Source organism: Marmota flaviventris, chromosome 14 (genome assembly GCF_047511675.1).
Source record: "Marmota flaviventris isolate mMarFla1 chromosome 14, mMarFla1.hap1, whole genome shotgun sequence".
Classification (NCBI taxonomy): domain Eukaryota; kingdom Metazoa; phylum Chordata; class Mammalia; order Rodentia; family Sciuridae; genus Marmota; species Marmota flaviventris.
In genome coordinates this window covers 62,299,077-62,318,071 of record NC_092511.1, presented here as the reverse complement: position 1 = coordinate 62,318,071, position 18,995 = coordinate 62,299,077, and the positions used below count along the sequence as shown (strand labels likewise).

Here is an 18,995-nt window from a genome sequence, read left to right as displayed (position 1 = left end):
GTTTGGGAACCAGGCAGCTGGAGATTCCCGGTCTGACGGGCGCGCGGGCGTCGAGGGACAGAAGCAGACGAGAGCGGGAGAGCGCAGGGAGCACACTGGGCAGGCAAAGGCGCGGAGCTACCAGCATGTTTACCCGAAACCACCGGAGCCGGGTCACAGTGGCCAGGGGCTCCGCCCTGGAGATGGAGTTCAAACGCGGCCGCTTCCGACTTAGCCTCTTCAGCGACCAGCCTGAGGTGAGAAACAGAGTCCCTTCCTTGCCCTTCCCGGGCACCAGCACGCAGCCCTGGGCGCCTCTGCCTCCCGCCCTCGCCCGTGCATGCGGAGGGGCGGAGACGCCGCGGTCCGGGTCCAAGCTGGCGGGAACTGCTGACTTACAAAGTAAGATGCGGACCATCTGCGCAGTGGTCGGTCGGATCCATACTGCCCTACTCATTCCCTGGCCTGGTTTGGGACGATTTGCCTTTGCCTGGAAAAACTTCGATTGACCTCAATTAGAAGGACCCCAGGCTCGATTCCCAAGATGTGCCTGGCATCTCTGGGCCAAGGGCGGTGGGCAGCCAAGTGGACCCCAAACTCTCGGTCTTTTGGCTGTCGGTGTTCCCCCGATCGCCAGCCCATCCCAAACCCCGTCTCAACCCTCTGGGCCAGCTTCTGTCACCAGTCCAGGTCTGCCGCTTAGCTGGAGTCCTCCCCAAACGGCTTCTATGTGGCCCTGCCAGAGAGCTTGTGGGGAGGTGTCTTTTTTAACTCTTTGGGATTATTTGCCACACCCAACTTTCCGCCTTCTTTCCTGGGGCCTAAGAGTAGATCTGCCTGTAGGTTGAGAGTGTCTACCTACCCCAGGGCCACTGGTCTAAACATTGCGGGCTTCTGCGTGCCACCTGCAATTCCACCAAAGAACCTGGGGAGGGGCTGGAGGAGTGAGGCTGAACCAGGACTGAGAGGGCGCGCAGCCAACTCCAAGACACTTTTGTCCTCAAGGTCAACCTCACTTGCCCAAGGAGAGCCCAATTCCAAGCTGTCTTTTCCTCCCGGGCTTGGAAAGGGTTAAGTGAGGTGGGCCTTCCTCCGGGCCCCCTCTCCCTCCCGACTGGGATTCCAGGCCTGGCTTCTGCCCTTTCCCTCTAGGCTGCCCAGAACAAAGGCCCTTTCACACCGGTGTCCCGGTGTCCCAGGCCTTCTCGGAGTCAGAAGCTAGTGGAATGGGGGAGAGGGCTTTTGTCGCCCCCCCCCTCCGCCCCCGCAGCAACTCTGCTTAAGGAACCCGCGCGGAGCCGGCGTGGGGGAGTAAGGGGCGAGGCCCGGGACCAGGAGGAGGGGCCTGTGAGCCGGCCGCCCCTGGGTTCGCCCGGCCTTCAGGGGCCAGCGCGGAGCAGCCGGGGCGGAGCCACAGGGCCAGGCTGGCCGCCCAGGAGAGTGTAACTCCGTGGGCCAGGGGTGGAGGGGGGGGGGACAGTACTGCAGCTGGCTGGGACTCGGGGCTGGTTTCCTGTCTGGAAGGGAAGGGGCCCGCAGAGGGGAGCGGGGGCAGCAGCAGACAGGCACACCCCTGCTTTTCTCCCTTTCTTTCCTCCCTTCTGCTGGAAAAGCGAGGTAATTGTGAGCCCAGGGTGGGGCGGGCTGGATGGGGGCCCGAGTTGGAAAGGGTGGCCCTGGGATCTGGGCCGCATTACCGACTCACCGCTTAGTCCCAGTCCCTCTGTTCATCTCCCCTCAAGTACCCACTTTGCTTGCTGTTTCTCCTAACTTTGTCAAACTAAGTCAGAAGCCCTCTGTGAGAGCTCCAACCTCCTGACAAACCCCAGGACTCTGTGGAACCTGCAGGAGGCGTCCCCTCCCTACCCCCCTTCCAGCTGTGCCTGCCCCTCATTGCCCTCTCCACACATAGATTCTCTGTCCACCAGGCCAGGGATGTGGGCGGGGGCTGGGGAGGGGCCATAATGGGAATGAAAGGGCCTTTTTCTTCCACAGCTGGGAGAACAGCTGCCACCAAAGCAAGACTGGACACTCTGTGCCCAGAGCCCACTCTGCAGCTGGCTTCCACTCCCAGGACCCTGCTAATCCTCACCTCACTTTCCTTTCCTCCCCTTCCTGGCTCCCACCAGGGTTTTGAAACAGGAGTAGGTGAGGAAAATTTGTCACTGAAGCCAGAGGGGGTCTAACAGTGCAGAAGGACAGGGGAAGCTTCTGCCCTCTGTCCAAGAGCTGGCCACCTTTCTCAAGACCAGGGAGCAGTGGGAGGACTGGGGGACTGGTGCCTACCTGCCCCACCCCCCACCGAGGGGCTGACAAGGGAAAGGCTCAGGGGGGCACAGAGATGCAGGACAGATTGCACATCCTGGAGGACCTCAATATGCTCTACATTCGGCAGATGGCACTCAGCCTGGAGGTAATGCCCCTACTCCTGAAGAACATATTTTCTCTGCTTGCATCCCAGACCCTCTCTGCCTTGCTCATTCCTGCTGGGGCTGAGTGGGGGAGGGCATGGCCTGCTTTTTAAGTGGGGAGAGGGACAGGTGATTCTTTTTGCCCTTTGTTGGGTGCAGTGTGTGGGCCCAGACCCACTTCTGCTGACAGAACATCCTGTTGACAGTGGGGGTCTTCACACCTATTTTTGGAAGCTCTGTGGATTGGTATAGGTGGCTGTTATGGGGGGCAAGGCCTCCTTTCATGTATGGAATGGAGAGAGTTCAACTGAGAGCGGTTTGCAGAAAAGATGTAGCTCAGTAGAGAAGAAAATAGAGATACTGGGCCAGGATGAAGATTCTGCTGGCCCTGGAGATGGTAGGGAGTTATTTATTCATTCTTTTAATATTTTATGTTTTAGTTGTAGATGGATACAATATCTTTATTTTATTTTTATGTGGTGCTGAGAATCGAACCCAGGGCCCCGCATGTGCTAGGCGAGCGCTCCATCGCTGAGCCACAACCCCAGCCCTATTTATTCATTCTTAAACACATTTATTAAACATATACAGTGTGTCAAGCTCCTTTCTAGACCAAGGACAAACAAGACAGGAAAGGTCCATTCTAGTGGAAGAACAGATAATAATCATGCAAACACACAGATAATATCATAGTGACAATATGCTGAAGACAAGGGAGCGCAATCAAAATCAGATGGGGGAGGTAGCATTAAGTGTGGAGGTGTGGGAGGATTTGAAGAGGTGAAGATTGGAGGAAGGTTTTTCCAAAGGGTATAGCAAGGGCAAAGGCTCTTAGACAAGGATGAGGGTAATAAGTTTGTAGGAAAGAAAGCAATTCAGTGTGCCTGGAATATAGTAGTTGAAGTGAAGCTAATGGGAAAGAGCTAGATCATGCAAGACTTGAGGGCTATAACAAGGCACTTAGATTGTACTCTAGGTATGATGTTGGTCTATGGAAGGATTTAAAGCAGAGGGAGGACTCATCTCACCACCCCCCATACTGGGAAGTGAACCCAGGAGTGCTCTACCACTAAACTCTTTTTTATTTTTTTTATTTTGAGACAGGGTCTTGCTAAGTTGCCCAAACTGGCCTCGAACTTGGGATGCTCCTGCCTCAGCCTACCCCTAACCTCAGTTGCTGGGATTAATTGCAGGCATGCAACATAGCCAGCCTCATCTGCTGTGAATCACTGTTGTAGATAATAAACTGGGTGGTGGTGGGTGGGGGGAGGTCTGGTGAGGAGGGTTGAAAAGAGAGGTGGCAAAAGACTACCAAGTAGATGTTCACATTGCTGTCAGAGGGGGATGAGCCTGCTGGTGTAGATTAATGTGCTCATGGTAGAAAAAGGAGGAAGGAGGTGGTAGATCTAACAGGGCTTGCTGATGATTGTATAAGAGGAGTAAGACAGAATGCCCAGAATGATTCCCAGGTGTGTGGCTAAGCAACTGGGTATGGTGGCCTTTCTCTGAGATAGGGCAGGTGGAGAAAGTTGTGGAAGTGACTGCCTGGACCAGGCAGGGAGTTGCTGCTGAGGAAGATTAGAGGCAGGAGTGTAGAGTCTCCATCAAGAATGTCAACTTATTGCATATACGCTGCTAGTCAGCCTGCATCCATACTCCCTGGATCATAGTGGACATTTCTAGTCAATCATGGCACTCTTTACTAATGATTCCAGTCGTGACTTCAGAATCTTCCTTAGTACAGACTTGGCATAAATTGTGCAGACTGTGTCTTTCACACGTGCCAGCCAGAGGCAGAATTCCTGGTCTGGTTTCAGCTGCATCAGGAGGAGACACTTTAATTTGTTTGCCTGGAGAGAGTCACCTTTCTTTGTTTTGAGGAAAGGTGCCAAATGAACCCTTTGGGATTCTAACATTACCTAATTGGTCCTGTGTTGGCAAGTGAGATAAAATCTTTTTGTCAGTTGGGTGTAGTAACACACACCTGAAATCTCAGCAACCAGGGAGGCTGATGCAGGAGGATCACAAGTTTGAGACCAGCCTCTGCAACTGAGTGAGACCCTATCTCAAAATCAAAATAAAAAGGTCTGGGGATGTAGCTCAGTGGTAAAGTGCCCCTGGATCATTCCCTAGTACCCAAAATAAGAATTTTAAAAATTAAATAAAAATAAAAAGGGCTTGGTGGTAGAGCCCCCTGAGTACAATCTCCAGTTCTAATAAAAAATAAAAGCTTTTTGCATTCTTAGTCCTCTGCATTGTTCATGCTACAACATATAGATGGATATTTCAATCTTAATTTTAGTTAATTAACATAAAATGTTTAGTTTCTCAGTTGTTCTAGCCACATTTCAAGTGCTAGATGGCTATTGAACATTTCCAGCATCACAAGTTTTATTGAACAGAGTTGTCGTGCACCCCTTCCCACAACCATGTCATTTTTCTCTTTGGGAGACATGGGACACAGGAAGGGCTTAATTTTCACTTTGGTCAACTCTCCTTGAGCCATAAACTGAGCTTGCTATTTTCTTTCTCCCCCAAGTTAAGTGGGTTCCCAAAAGACAGAAACAACACCCATTGATATTTCAGGGAATGGCAAGAAAGATAGTCCTGGAAGACTAAGTCCAAGAAGGCTTTCTGGAGGAGGTGGCTTAAGCTGCAAGTAAAGGAGAGGTGAGCATGAGAGAAAGCTTATTTTTAAATATATTCTAGGCTGAGCTAGCAGTTAGACTTTCCCATTTAATCCTCAAATAATTGTGGAGGAGGTGGAACACTCCCCCCAGTCTATGAACAGAGACCCATTCCTATAATCCTAGTGACATGGAAAGCTGAGGCAGGAGGATCATGAGTTCAAAGCCAGCCTCAGGAAAAGCCAGGTGCTAAGCAACTCAGTGAGACCCTGTCTATAAATAAATTACAAAATAGGGTTGGGGATATGGCTCAGGGGTCAAATGCCTCTGAGTTCAATTCCTGGTGCCCCAAAAAATAAAAATTAAAAATAAAAGGGGTTGTAGGGGTAGCTCAGTGGTAGATTGCCCCTGAGTTCAATCCCTGGTACAGCAAATAAATAAATAATAAAAAAATAATGAGATTCCAGATATTAAATGCTCAAAGCTTGTCAAGTCCCTCAACCAGTATTTGAACTGGAGGCCCTGGTGGGGATTTTGAAAGGAACAAAAGGTGGTGAGAAGCAGAGCAGGAAGTCAGGGGCAGAAGACAGCAGGAGGGGTGGGAAGGGATGTTCACAGAAGGCCTAATGTGTACTGGGGCTTCTGCCGGTGACTCATCCTCCTTCAGCCCCCTGGGATCTGACCCAGGTCCATACTGACACTCAACTCTGGGCTCTTTCCCAGGAGAGTGTGGGGAAAATACTGCCTACTTGGGGACAGAGTGTGTGTGGGTGGGGATGGAGCACAGTATAAGGATGCTCTACCCAAAAACCTGGCATGGGGAGATGGGGGCACAGTATAAGGATGCTCTACCCAAAAAACCTGGGAGCCAGTTTTCAAAGGCACTCTTGGCTGCAGCCCTGGGAGAGTGATTTGGGGCTGGAAGGTGGTTGGGCATATAGGGGAGGTGTCTAGGTCCCCAGCCCTGTTTATCCATGCAGGGCCTAGGGAACTCTCTAGGACCCAGTTTCCCCACTTTATATACCACCCGCTACACTTCCCTCAGGAAATGGCTACACAACCCTGGGAGGGGCCTCCCAAAGGGCCTAGAGGCCTTTCTGGAGCAATAAGGGTAACCTTGAGGTTCCGTTGCAGCAGGGTGTCCGAGGTTGCAATGCCCAGACCTAGACCCGGAGGGATGGCCTGTGCCTGGCGCCCCACAGCGGCTCTCGCGGCAATTGGGAGCTGATGTCACCGGCGCCCCAAGCGCAGCAGGCACGAGCTCAGCTGCGCCGGCGCCTGGGCCCCACGGATTCCTTGCATCCCTCGGCCCTGCGGGCTCCCAGAGCTGGTGCTGCTCCCTGACCCCGCGGCCCACGCTGCACATGCAATGGACAGGGCTAGGGAAGGATCCGTGAGTGCCGGGACCCGGACAACAAGGAGACTAGCCAGGAGAGGGCTGGACAACATCACTGCGTCCCCCTCCCCCTCTGCTTTTACCCATTTGGGGAATTTGTGACTGAAGCTGGGTGGAGTGGGGTAGGGGATGGCAAGCAGTGACACTTAGCAGAGATAGGACCCTGGTGAAGACAGATACAGCTAGGCTGGGAAGTGCTATGTAGTCTGGGAGGGCTTCCTGGTGGAGGGGGCTTTGGGTCAGCCTATTTTGGAAAGGAAACAAATAGATGGTGCCAGGGTGAAGTGATGAAAGTCTGGCCTAGTACAGTGGTTCAGAAAATAGATAACGGAGGAATTTGCAGGCAAAGTGGACAAGGCATTTGCAAGAAGGAATTTAGGGGGGTCTTGGATGCTTGAAGACTGGAACCAGAAGCAAGGGTACAAGGTGCGGAAGAGAGCTGGTATGAGGGAGAAGACAGGTTTGGGGAAGGCACATCCATTCCCCTTTTCCAACCCCGTGCCTCCACTTGTGTATTGAAACCTTACATACTATGACCGGGTTAGTCTTCTATCTCCTCTCTGGAGCCTTTCTGATTACCTTAAGCCAGAAGCAAATGAAGTCTGTTTCCTTGTGTTATGTTATGACATGGCATTTATGGAACAGCCATTAATGTCTGAATCTCTCATCTCTCAACTGGGTTTTATGTGTTGAACCTTGGACAGCACAGGGATGCCCCAGTATTCATTGGGTGAATACCACTGCTGCCAAAGTAGCATCACTGTTAAAACAAGCATCCTTGCCATCTACATGTACTGTGTGCTGGGCATTGTGCTAAGTGCTTTAGGTCCTTTCCCACTGAATCCTCAAACCCTAGGATGTAGGAACTATTTTAATCCTCATTTTACCATGGTTTAGAGAGGCTGAATAAATTGTCTAGTGCTTATTAAGTACCAGAAGCACTACTTTTGGAGGGAATGTTCCTGGAAATCCTGGTTCCTCTCCCAGAACCTCCCCTCTGGCCCTTAGGCACAGCCCCTCACTCCTGGAACACCCATACCCCCATTCCCATTCCTTGCTGCTGACCTTACCTCCCAAGCTCAAGGCCAGATGGTGTTGGGTGTTCTAATTTGACATGTGTATGGGGTTCTCTGCAGCATGGGTGGAATGCTTCTTCCCTAATGATGCCATGTCTCTTTCCATTCCTGGATAATATTTTATGTATAAATATGCATGTCAATGTATATATAAATATGTATATATACCATGCACAAATGGTAGTATAATATTGTCCTGGTTTCTCTTCTCACAATATATTTTCTGGAGATTATTTTGTATCTGTACACATATGTCTACTTACTCTTTAATGTCTGCAATATCACATGGTATAGATGTGCCATAACTTATCAAACTAATGCTGTATTGAAGGGCCTCCAATTTTGACATTTAAAACAATGCTGAAGCTGGCATGATAGCTCACACCGACAATCCCATGATTCAGGAGACTGAGGCAGGAGTACTACAAGTTTGAAGCCAGCCTCAGCAACTTAGCAAGACTCTGTTTTTTTTTTTTTAAAAAAGCAGGGGGATTGGGGATGTAGCTCGGGGTAAAGTGCCACAATCAACCAATTAAATAAATAAAACAATGCTAAATGAATATTTTGGTACATATGGCTTGCCTAGTATTATATGTGTAACTGTATCTGTAGGGTAAAGGAATAGATGTTGGTTAGATAAAAAGATGCATGGATTGGTAGATTTCATAGATTTTTACAAATTGCATTCAAAAGAAGCAGAAGGGATCTATACTCCCACCCATCAAAGCATGAGAACATCTGTTGTTTTGTTTTTGTGGTATGGGGATTGGACCCAGGGGCACTCTACTACTGAGTTATATCCCCAACCCTTTTTGTTTTTATTTTGAGACAGGGTCTTGCTAAGTTGCCCTCACAAGCCTCAAACTTGAGATCAGTCTCCTCAGCTTCTCAAGTTGTTAGGATTATGTGTATGCCACTGCACCCCAATCATCTGTATTTTTACAAAGCTTTTCTAGTTCTTCTTGGGCACCTGAGGCTAAGATCCATTGCTTGCTCTTATATGCTTTAAAAAATTAGTTTCTTGATAGTTTTTCCTGGGCCACAGCTCTCTTGGGGACAAGGGGATGTTTCAGCCTGTTCCCTGACATTTCCTTTTCACCTTTCCCCTGACCCTGACTAGGACACAGAGTTGCAGAGGAAGCTAGACCATGAGATCCGGATGAGGGAAGGGGCCTGCAAGCTGCTGGCAGCCTGCTCCCAGCGAGAGCAGGCTCTGGAGGCCACCAAGAGCCTGCTGGTGTGTAACAGCCGCATCCTCAGCTACATGGGAGAACTGCAGCGGCGCAAGGAGGCCCAGGTGCTGGGGAAGACTGGCAGGCGGTGAGCAAAGGGGAGCTGAGGCCTCCCTGGGAGCAGGTGGCTATATGGGTGGTGGTTTTTCAGCCTGTGCCCGTATATAGTATGGACAGCTCTGCAGATGACTTCCTCATGAAGGCCTGACAGGGGCCAAGAACACACCTTGGGATTTTACCACTGCCATGTATTGCCCAGAGTAGTAGGGCTAGAATCAGAAAGCTGATGTGTCTGGTGGAAGTGGACAATCTGAGGAATTGGGCAAGCAATGCAAAAGCACTAATGTGCTAAGCCCTGCCTGTGATCTGATAAGTCTGACTGGCTGGCTTCTGGAAAACTAATTTTCTTAAAGTCAGTTCACTAAGTAGCCAATTTGTTGAATGGCCAATTTACCACAAATTGACAATAATTTGTTGTACCTGGGCTTCACCACTAGAGGCAGGAATTGGGAAAGCACATAAAAAAAATCACTTAAATGAAAGCCTACCCATTTTACGTAAATTAGATTGTGCATTCTCAAAGGGCACAAGCTACACTGACACTAGATGCTGCTGATTTGACAGATATAAATGAAATGACTCAGGTGATGCCATGGTTAGGGAAAATGTTTGGCAAGTTGATAATTTTTGAGATTTGGTCATTTTGGTATATTGGTCATTTGGAGAATTGGCTTCTGGCAAAGTGGCCTGCTTGCCTCACCTGGGAAGAGTGGGGAAATGGTCTCAGCCCTCACTGGCATTATGCCAATCATAGCCACGAGGGCACTCACAAAGGGAGGTTGCCATGAGCTCACCCATGAAGCCAACAGAAGGTATTAACCCACTCCACAGCTGCCCCTCACAGCTAGAGGATGGGCAAGTAGGCCAGGGAACTAAGAGTGCCCTGCCTTCTGGGAGGAGGCTATCCAGGCTGCCCTGCCCAAGTCACCACATAGTCCAAAGTGTAATGTGAGGTACATCCAAGTCCCTGGCAGCTAATCATCATCAGTGTCACATCATTTAGCTGAATGAAGATCCTAAGTCAAAAATTATATTTAGTGCTATTATAAGTAAGTGTAGACAAACTGACATCACTTTAGGAGAGAAACACACATTCACTGAATCCCAGTGATGATGGGGGAGGGGAGGATGCTGCATGTGTGAGGCCTTATAGTGGGGGATTGAGGAACTTGGGGCATTGGGAAGGAGCAGTGTATCTGGGAGGGGGATAAAGGGCCATCAAAGCTCGGGGAGGGGTGGTGGAGGTTTCTCTGGTGAATGGAACACAAATATTTCCTACTTGTGTTTTTAACCTTTCATCAAACACTGGTCAAATTAGATTTTGACTGATCTAGTGCCCTCTTACATCAAAAAAATGATGAGATGCTGGAAAGGATCCCTATCGTTAGAAAAGCCTGCAAACTTCTCTTACCCACGGTCTAATGGAGAAAAATCCCTGTAGGTACCAGTCTTCTCACAGTCCCATTTGTCCATGGCAGGAGTCTGGAGACATGGTCCAAGAGGGTGTTTGGAGGAGGAAGAACCCTTAGCTTGTACACTGCACGTATGAGTTAATATGGCTGCAATGGCCATAGTGTCCCAAAACCAAGTAAAACTCTGGGTGCAGTAAGTAACTGTCCTTCACAGTTCTCAGCTGGCCATATCAGCCTGGGCCCTGGGGACTAGGCCCCTGGGACCAGGATCTCCTAAAACCTTTGGGAATCAGAGAAAGGGGAAAGAGTGTGTAAAGACCAGGCCAGGACATTGTGATCTACCAACAGGCCTTCTGACACCGGGCCACCCAGTGAGCGCTCCCCCTGCCGTGGCAGGGTCTGCATCTCTGGTAAGAAGTACAGCTGCCCCAGATGCTGGCACCCCTTGCCTGGCCATAGGATCACCCGCCCCATATCAACACCTATTCTTATCTCTCTGTCCCCTAGACCTCCGGATCCCACTCATGTGGAAGGACACAGAATATTTCAAGAACAAGGGTGGTGAGTTTTATACCCTGGACAAATTCAGGGGATAGTTCAGGAAATTAGAGGCTCCTGTGGGGCATTTTTTTTTTTTTTAACCAGTTTTGCCCTTTATCCCAAGATCTGCACCGCTGGGCTGTGTTCCTGCTGTTGCAGCTAGGGGAAGAAATTCAGGACACAGAGATGATCCTGGTGGATAGAACCCTCACGGACATCTCCTTTCAGAACAATGTACTCTTGTGAGTACCTCACTCCCATGGCTCCTTCCTTTCTCCACTCTGCTTTAATCTCTGACGTAGGGGAGGAGGCGGGAGATGGGCACCTGGCCTTCCCTGTGGAGCTGTCCTGTATGTGCTCTCTAGTCCCCACCTAGTTCTGTCTCCCACAGAACACAATGCGACCACCCTCCTCTTCCTTCTGTAGCACTGAGGCAGGGCCAGACTTTGAACTTCGGCTGGAGCTGTATGGAGCCTGTCTGGAAGAAGAAGGGGCCCTGGCTGGTGCCCCCAAGAGACTTGCTACCAAACTTAGCAGCTCTCTGGGCCGTTCCTCAGGGAGGCGTGTCCGGGCATCGATGGACAGTGCTGGGGGCTCCGGAAGCAGTCCCATCTTGCTCCCCACCCCAGCTGTGGGGTAAGACCCATAGCCCCTTTCCCCTGCTGCCCTCAGCTGCTGTGTCCACCCCACGGGTCATCTTTGAACCTTAAGAATTCAGGACCTACTTTGCACTGCCACCAGGATGTGCAGATGGACATGAATAAGCAGTGGCCACACAGCTGGGAGGCATTCTGGTCTAAATCAGTCCACAAGGCCATAGGAAGCAGGGAGAGTTAGGTTCTGGGGTCTTGATTTTTTAGCAGCTGCAAAAACATCTTCTAGATGTGGATAAACAGCTCCTTGGTTGAAGCAAGGCAGCCTGGGCTTTGTGGTGTGACCTACACACACCTGGAAGTACCTTGTAGAATTTATGACGCTGAGGAGCCATAAATTATGGGCGAGTTTCTCAAATTCTAAGCCTAATGCTATCTATTGATTGAAGAATGCCACCAACCTCACAGGCTGTCAAGCAAATACAATGGGATAACATACCTAAAGAGTAGGTCCTGCTACTTAGCAAGAGGTCAGTGAATGTTCATTCCTAACCCCTGGCAGGGAGGGAAGCTAGGATTCTATCGGGTAGCCAGGATTCTATCGGGTAGCCAAACAACAGGGCAGGACTGCTCAGTCCTGTTCCTGCTGTTGAGCACACGCTTTACTAGGCTGATGCCCACTCCTCTCTCCTCCAGGGGTCCTCGTTACCACCTCTTGGCTCACACCACGCTCACCTTGGCAGCAGTGCAAGATGGGTTCCGCACACATGATCTCACCCTTGCCAGTCACGGTATGTGTGTGTGTTGGGGACACTGGCAAGAGGGGCTGTGGGATAGTCTCCTTCTTATTCCCACCTCACCCTGCACTTCCTCCTCCCTCAGAAGAGAACCCTGCTTGGCTGCCCCTTTATGGTAGCGTGTGTTGCCGCCTGGCAGCTCAGCCTTTCTGCATGTCTCAGCCCACTGCAAGTGGTACCCTCAGGGTGCAGGTGAGAGGGCCCTGAGGAGTGGGAGGAAGCAGAAGAGACCTGGATCACTTGGGAATAACAGGACTACTGGCAAATGAAGATTTGGGTGAAGGAAGGGGGTATGGCAAGATGAAGGGAGTAACAGACAGGAGGTGGGGCAAAGAGGGCTGGTTGTCAGTGGGGGACTGGGAAGAAGAGTGCTGGGGGTGTGACTCCCCCAGGAAACATTAAGTCATTTATGCAGCAAGCAGGGGAGCTACGGAACGGGACACAAGTGCATGGTATCCTGAAAGGCACAAACCTCTTCTGTTACCGGCGACCTGAAGATGCAGACACTGGGGAAGAGCCACTATTTACTATTGTGATCAACAAGGTGATGGGTCCCTGGTGGTGAGGCCACTAGGTGCCTGGGCCCAGGCACCTCTCTTTCAGGCCCCAGATCTCAGAAACAGGGAGGTTGGCCTCTTGCTCCTAATAGTACCATATCCTGCTTCAGAGCCAGGGATGCTAAGGGGACCATTTTCTCCCCAACCACAGATAGCATCACTGGAAAAGCTGTCCTCTCCATTCACCATCCTCATCCCTATCAAGTCCCAGAGAGAGTTCCACTGCCAGTTTAGGGCTTTCGTTCTTTTCCTTCACGCACCTGAGATTCCAATTAGTATCTATCACTTATTCCTTATCTCTCCCTACCTAGGTCAATTGCTCTTTGCTGCTCTCTAACCCTTTGGTTGCCTTTCCTTTGTGTTTTTGCAGTGCTAGGAATAAAATCCAGAGTCTGTGCATGCTGGGCAAAGTGCTCTACCATTGAGCTACATCCCCAACCCTCTGCCTACATTCTGAAAGTTTTGAGGGACCCTGGGCCTTAGCACTCTTGCCCACCTTGGTGCCTTTCCTGCTTTGCTTAGATTCTTTCCACCTTACTCTTCTTCCCTGACTCAGCACTGACCAGGTCATCTCTAGTCCTTTCTTACCATTCCTTCCCACTCTGGTCAAGAGGCAAATGAGGGTTCAGCAAAAATCCCACAAACATTCCTTCTAGGCCACCTGGCGTCACTGCTGTGTTCTACAGCCATGGTGGAGGTGGAAGCAGCTCTCTTCTTTCTCCTGCAGGATACTCGAGTCAGGGCAGGAGAGCTGGACCAGGCCCCAGGACGGCCCTTCACCCTTAGCATCAGCAACCAGTATGGGGATGACGAGGTGACGCACACCCTTCAGACTGAGAGCCGGGAAGCCTTGCAGAGCTGGAAGGAGGCTCTGTGGCAGCTATTCTTTGACATGAGTAAGAGAGAAGGCAGCTGGGTTGAACCTTTGGGAGGGCCTGAGATTTCTTATTTTTAACCAGATGGAGTGGATGGAAGGGAATGTCGTGGAGAGAGGGCAATCTGGCCTTCTCTTCCACTCAGTGCTCTTCCTGCAGGCCAGTGGAAGCAGTGCTGTGATGAAATAATGAAAATTGAAACTCCTGCTCCCCGCAAACCACCCCAAGCACTGGCCAAGCAGGGGTCCTTATACCATGAAATGGGTGAGTGAGAGGAAAGTCCTCCTGGGGAACCTGATGGGAAGTGGGGCTGGGGGCCTCAAGGAAGCCCAGATCATGGAGACAGAGAGAAAGTACACTTTGAGCTAAGGCAGATCTCTGGGGATCCATATTCCACCCAGTCCCACTGTACTTCTTTCTCCTCTCCAATTCTTCTTAGAACCACCTCCACCAAAGTTCAAAACAAAACCCCAAAGAACCAGATTCACTTCATGGATTTCTTTCCTAATTTCTTCTTTTCTGTTTCCCTTTCTGCATGCGGATTCCTGTCTCCTTCTCTGACCCCTCACCTGCCTGGCACTGTTTTTATTTTTCTCCTCTTTCTTGGTTCCTCCACGCACTTCTGCTACCCTGTCTTCCCACCACCCTGCATCCTGTATTCTACAGTCTTATCGGAGCCTGTGGCCCCAGGGGGCCCAGGTGAGGGGCTGCTTCTACAGGACAATGCAATCTCGGCTGAGATCCAGGCTTTGCTTTCTTCCTATTACAGTGACAGGTGATGGTCAGGGTTGGGTAGATCTGGGGCCTACGCTCTGACAAGTCCCCTCCCCCTCAACCCCTTCCTGGTGCCACAGCTATTGAGCCAATAGATGACATCGCAGCAGTGACAGACATCCTGGCCCAGCGGGAGGGCACAAGGCTGGAGACACCCACACCCTGGCTAGCAATGTTTACAGACCAGCCTGCCCTGCATAGCCCCTGCTCGCCTGCATCAGTGTCCCCAGCTTGGACACACCCCCTTCCCTGGGGGCGACCCCGAACCTTTTCCCTGGATGCTGTTCCCCCAGACCATTCCCCTGGGGCTTCTCGCTTGGTTGCCCCGCTCCCGCCACAGCGATCCCCACGATCTAGAGGCCTCTGCAGCAAAGGCCCACTCCGTACTTGGCTCCAGTCACCAGTGTGAGAGAAAGGTGCTGGCAACAGGACCTGGCCAGAATAAAGAAAGACCCACATGCAGTTGGGCTCTGAGGACAGCACTGTGTGTAGCAAGTTGGCCAGCATGGCCTCCTCTTCCTCTACTGGATTGGGGGTAGTTGGGGGAGGGGGAACAGAAGCCCCTCTTAGGTGTGGTTGTCATGGTACTGAGGGGTTCGCTCCCAGCCCTGGCTGGGACCCCCTAAACCCTTCCTGGGAGAAAACTGGAACACCTTGCCCTACCTCCCTGCACTAATCAGCTTTGAGGATGGCACTGAAGAGCCCTGGGAGGAATGCACTTCCACTGTCACTTCTACATCAACCATTAAAGTTATTTAACAGCAGCCTTCACATGGTTTTTTTCTTTTTCTTTTTTTTTTTTTTGTTTGCTTGTTTTTGGTACTGGGGCCTGAACCCAGGTACACTCTACCAGTGAGCCACAATCCCAGCCCTTTTTTACTTTTTATTTTGAGACAGGGTCTTGCTTAGTAGCTGAGGCTGGTCTTGAACTTGCAAACTTCTTGCCTCAGCCTCCTGAGTTACTGGAATTACAGGCCTAAAACTACACCTGGTTTCACTTGGTACTTGAGGACAGGTTGACTCTGCATGGTCTGGACCTATACACTCCCTCCTCCCTGGAGCTTACGTCACCGATGCAAAGTATGACTGTGATACTGAGTGATCAGACAAGGGCTAGATGGAGGGGACACGTTATAAATACCATAGGGAGAAGGGAAGTCTGCTCTTCTCTCACACACTGCTGTATCTCAGGATCTCAGCGAGGTCATAGCCAGTCACAGCAAAGGAGCTGCCTGAGGGATCACAGAATCGAGCACCACACACTTGGATGTCAGATACACACTCACCATGACAGTGTTCCACCTGGTGGGGGAAGAGGGTTGATCAGGGCCTATTGCCCTGTGCTTGGGCCGCCATTCCACCCTTCCCATGACACACACCTCAATGTAGCCACTCTCTGGGCTTCTTCTTAGCTTCCAGATGTGTACAAAGGTGTCCTCAGCTGCAGAGAGTAGCTATATTAAAAAAAAAAAAAAATTGAGAAAGAGTGAAAATCAGAATTTCCTGACAGGATGGTTGCAGACTGGAACACCTGCTCAGGTACCCTGGGGAAGGGGGTCCCTGAGTACAGACCAAGCCTAGGTGCTCAGAGGAGAAAGAGTTTAGGCAGGTAGGAGTAGACTGACCTTGCCCACCTCAGGAGCGAGGTCCAGGGCACAGATGGCCCGTGCGTGGGCATTGATCTGGACATGTAGAGTTCCTGTAGTGGCCTCATATAGACGTATTTGGCCGTTCCCATAGCCTGCTGCTATGATCCCCTGCCATAGCTGCACAGAGGGGCATGGTATCCTGCAAAGGTGACATTTAACTTTGGTTTCTCCAGACTCACTCCCACTCCCCACCCTGAAATACATCAGGAAGGCCACAGCTCCCTTTTGCCTCACCTACCCGAATCCTGGAATGCGGGTCAGTAATGTGAATTCAGACCCTGATCGCCAGACACACAACAAGCCTGAATCATCAGCTGTCACCATGTCAGCCACGCTATCCTGAGGGGAAAGGTGGGATCAGCTCTTCCCTTTCTTCCCTGCTATGGTCCTGAGTATAGGGCAGGAGGGGAAGGGAGGCCATATTTACATCTTTGCCTCTCCAAGGAAAGGACAAGATGTGGACCCCTCATCGAGTGGACCCACTAGAAATCCTCTTCAGGATTTCCTCAAGCAGACTGCTTCCCTTGCATTTTCTTATAGGATTAAAAATACTGCATCTCCACCCTGGCATCTGTATTAGAAGGGAATAAGTAACTGTCCTTGTTGAATGGATGATGAAATTGAAGTGACAGTGTCATGACTTTTTGGAGGTCTTACAATGAATCATGAGTGACTCTGGGCCTCTTGATCTCCAACACCAGACAGCCTTGGACAAGGTGCCATGGACAATACAAATCAGAAAATACACACCCTATTCTCAAGAGGTTTGCAATTCAGTTGGGGAGACAAGAGTTGTCTTTGAGGGCAGTTTAGCTAAACCAATTCAGGGTTTAGCTAAAAGAGATTAGTGGGAGCTGAAATATGCTCCAGGAGAGGTGGCCTCTGGAGTTGGGCCTAAATAAGTAGTACTTGCTCAAGTCCACAGAAGGAAGCTATGTGTATTAGAGCTGGACAGCATCATAGAAACCATTTTTTTTTTCCAATTCCTCAATCCATACCAGTATCAAAGGGCTTAATGAACTATAAAATGCCACCTAAAGTACCTCTAGTTTTATCACTGAAGCTGAAGTTGTTGAAGTCTAGGAAGGAACAGATTTGCCCAAAGCCATCCAGCTGCTTCGTGGTAGAACCAAGACTCAAACCCAGGTCTGTTGCCTCCCAGGGTGGGTAAGGTTCCTAGGCTCACCAAGATGGATAAGAGAAGTCTACTCACCTGTCCCTGGGCAGGCTCCGTTGCAATATCTGTGACTGCTGTCTGGTGTCCAGCAAGCTCCTCACTCAGTACAATGTTGGGACCCTTTGCTGGGATGTCAAACACCAGCACCCGTCCTGTCCATGTTCCTGCAGCCAGAACCAGCACCCCCTGGATGACTTCTTGACCCTCCTAGGTTTTTAACCACCACACTCAGCACTCTTTCCATACTCTACCTTAGTAACAAACCCATTATTCCAACAACCTGGCTCCTCTACTCACTGCCTTCATCCTACCCCATCCTTTCTATCCCTTTCTCTTTCACCCTCCTATCTAACCCTTCATAATTTCCTCAGTCCCTCAACATTCTCCTGGCTGAAACCCACACCCCTATCTCCATTTCCCTAATGCCCTCCCTGCCCCTGGCCCCCTCACCCACACAGATGAAGTGGCCACTGGCAGCAATTCCTCGAGCAAACACAGCCTGTACTGAGTGTGAAAAGGGAAAACTATCAGAAATAGCACCTTCCCCAGCCTTGGTAAACACTTCTTATGCCTACCCACCCCACTTTGTCCTGCAGGTACCTGAAGAGGTATCTCCAGAATCCAGTGCATGCCAGTAGACCATGATGGAACCATCAGACTCATACATCTGGAACAGAGGGGCAAGGATAGGCCATGGTCCAGCTGATCTTTGCTGAGTCTTGTACAGAGTTCTTCACATATCCATGTTAACTTTAGTCCATTTAATCCTTAAAACCATTCTGGGAGACAGACACTATTTTTTCAGAGGAGGATAACTAGGGTAGGCCTAAGGTTATACAGGTAGTAAAGAGGCTGATGGTGATGACAAGGAGGCACTTGGGAACTAGAGAAAATGGAAGATGAGAAATAGAGGAAGAGCAGGCTACAAATGTAAAAAGTTTGGAAGAGACTGCAGGAAAGTGCAGAAAGGTCTAAGGGAGGTCTAAAGGAGGGGAGTTGACTGGTGGGAGTCTTCTTACCTGTATCCCTCGATGTGAGGTGAGTACCAGCAGTACTCGGAAGGGGAGGACACACCAGTGGACCTGGAGGTAGGTGGATCAGAATAAGGAGAAAATCAGAGTAGGGGATATGAGGCATCAGAAGAGTGGAAATTCAGAGAATTAGGGGAAGGCCTATTTCTTGAGGTTTGAAAAGGATGGGGGTGGGGTAGGTCTGAGTTCACCAACACCTCACCCAACTCTGTGCCTCACCTGAGTGATAAGTGGGGGGCTCACTCCAGCGCCCTCTTTGGCGTGAAGCTGGCGCTGGGCCAATGGTACACCCTCAGGGGCAGCGCTGAGAAGCTGGGCGCTTGGTCCGTGGACCACAGCAAAATGCATGAGGTTGCGGGCGGGCAGCTGCAGCACACTGAGGTTGTTACACAGGGCGGCGGCTGAGCCTCGAAGGGGGACGGAGCGCTCCAGGCGGAACATCCTGGGGGAAGAAACACCCCAATCCCAGGGCGCAAAGGGAAAAGATCACAGTAGAGATTCCTGGGGGTGGGAGGAGCAATCATGAGGCACTGAGGGAGACCCCTGAGACTGGGTGATGTGATGAAGTGCCCCGAGAACATGATAGGTAAGGGTCTCACGGCGGGAGGAAGGTCTCCTACACCAGAAGAGGGGAGTCCCAGGGCTGAGTCACAGGACGATGGGGAATCCCAGAGGAGGAATGGTGATGACACAGGAGCCGGTGGCCCCAGGTGCCCAAGCCAAAAGGGCGGGATGAGGCCCCCAGGCCCTTCCTCTCTGGACTTGGTTCCCTATAATAGCATCCTGTCAGGGTCTTAGATCACACCCGC

The 18,995-nt window shown here is 50.7% G+C and overlaps 2 protein-coding genes across 8 annotated transcripts; one reads left to right on the top strand and one right to left on the bottom strand.

The window, feature by feature from the left end:
- Nucleotides 1-31: 31 nt before the first annotated feature.
- On the top strand, nt 32-15,093 carry Rtkn (rhotekin). Of its 7 annotated transcripts, none has more exons than XM_071601745.1 (13): nt 1,509-1,596; nt 2,109-2,392; nt 8,610-8,809; nt 10,542-10,603; nt 10,701-10,754; nt 10,858-10,975; nt 11,160-11,369; nt 12,023-12,117; nt 12,209-12,315; nt 12,539-12,667; nt 13,408-13,576; nt 13,715-13,819; nt 14,410-15,093. In XM_071601745.1, the coding sequence occupies exons 2-13, from the start codon at nt 2,321-2,323 to the stop codon at nt 14,736-14,738; spliced, it is 1,650 nt and encodes a 549-aa protein (XP_071457846.1). In that variant the 5' UTR covers nt 1,509-1,596; nt 2,109-2,320; the 3' UTR covers nt 14,739-15,093. The 7 variants fall into 7 exon arrangements, with proteins under 7 accessions (XP_027799652.2, XP_071457849.1, XP_071457846.1 ...); XM_027943850.2 differs by having other exon boundaries at nt 1,516-1,596; nt 1,975-2,392; XM_027943851.2 differs by lacking the exons at nt 1,509-1,596; nt 2,109-2,392 and adding an exon at nt 32-236.
- A 350-nt stretch (nt 15,094-15,443) lies between these two features.
- Nucleotides 15,444-18,985, bottom strand: Wdr54 (WD repeat domain 54). The gene is made up of 9 exons (XM_027943803.3): nt 18,406-18,985; nt 18,175-18,237; nt 17,756-17,822; nt 17,606-17,659; nt 17,192-17,319; nt 16,217-16,317; nt 15,955-16,117; nt 15,709-15,783; nt 15,444-15,631 (listed from the first exon to the last, which is right to left on the bottom strand). The coding sequence occupies exons 1-9, from the start codon at nt 18,625-18,627 to the stop codon at nt 15,500-15,502; spliced, it is 1,005 nt and encodes a 334-aa protein (XP_027799604.2). The 5' UTR covers nt 18,628-18,985; the 3' UTR covers nt 15,444-15,499.
- Between the last annotated feature and the right edge of the window lie 10 nt (nt 18,986-18,995).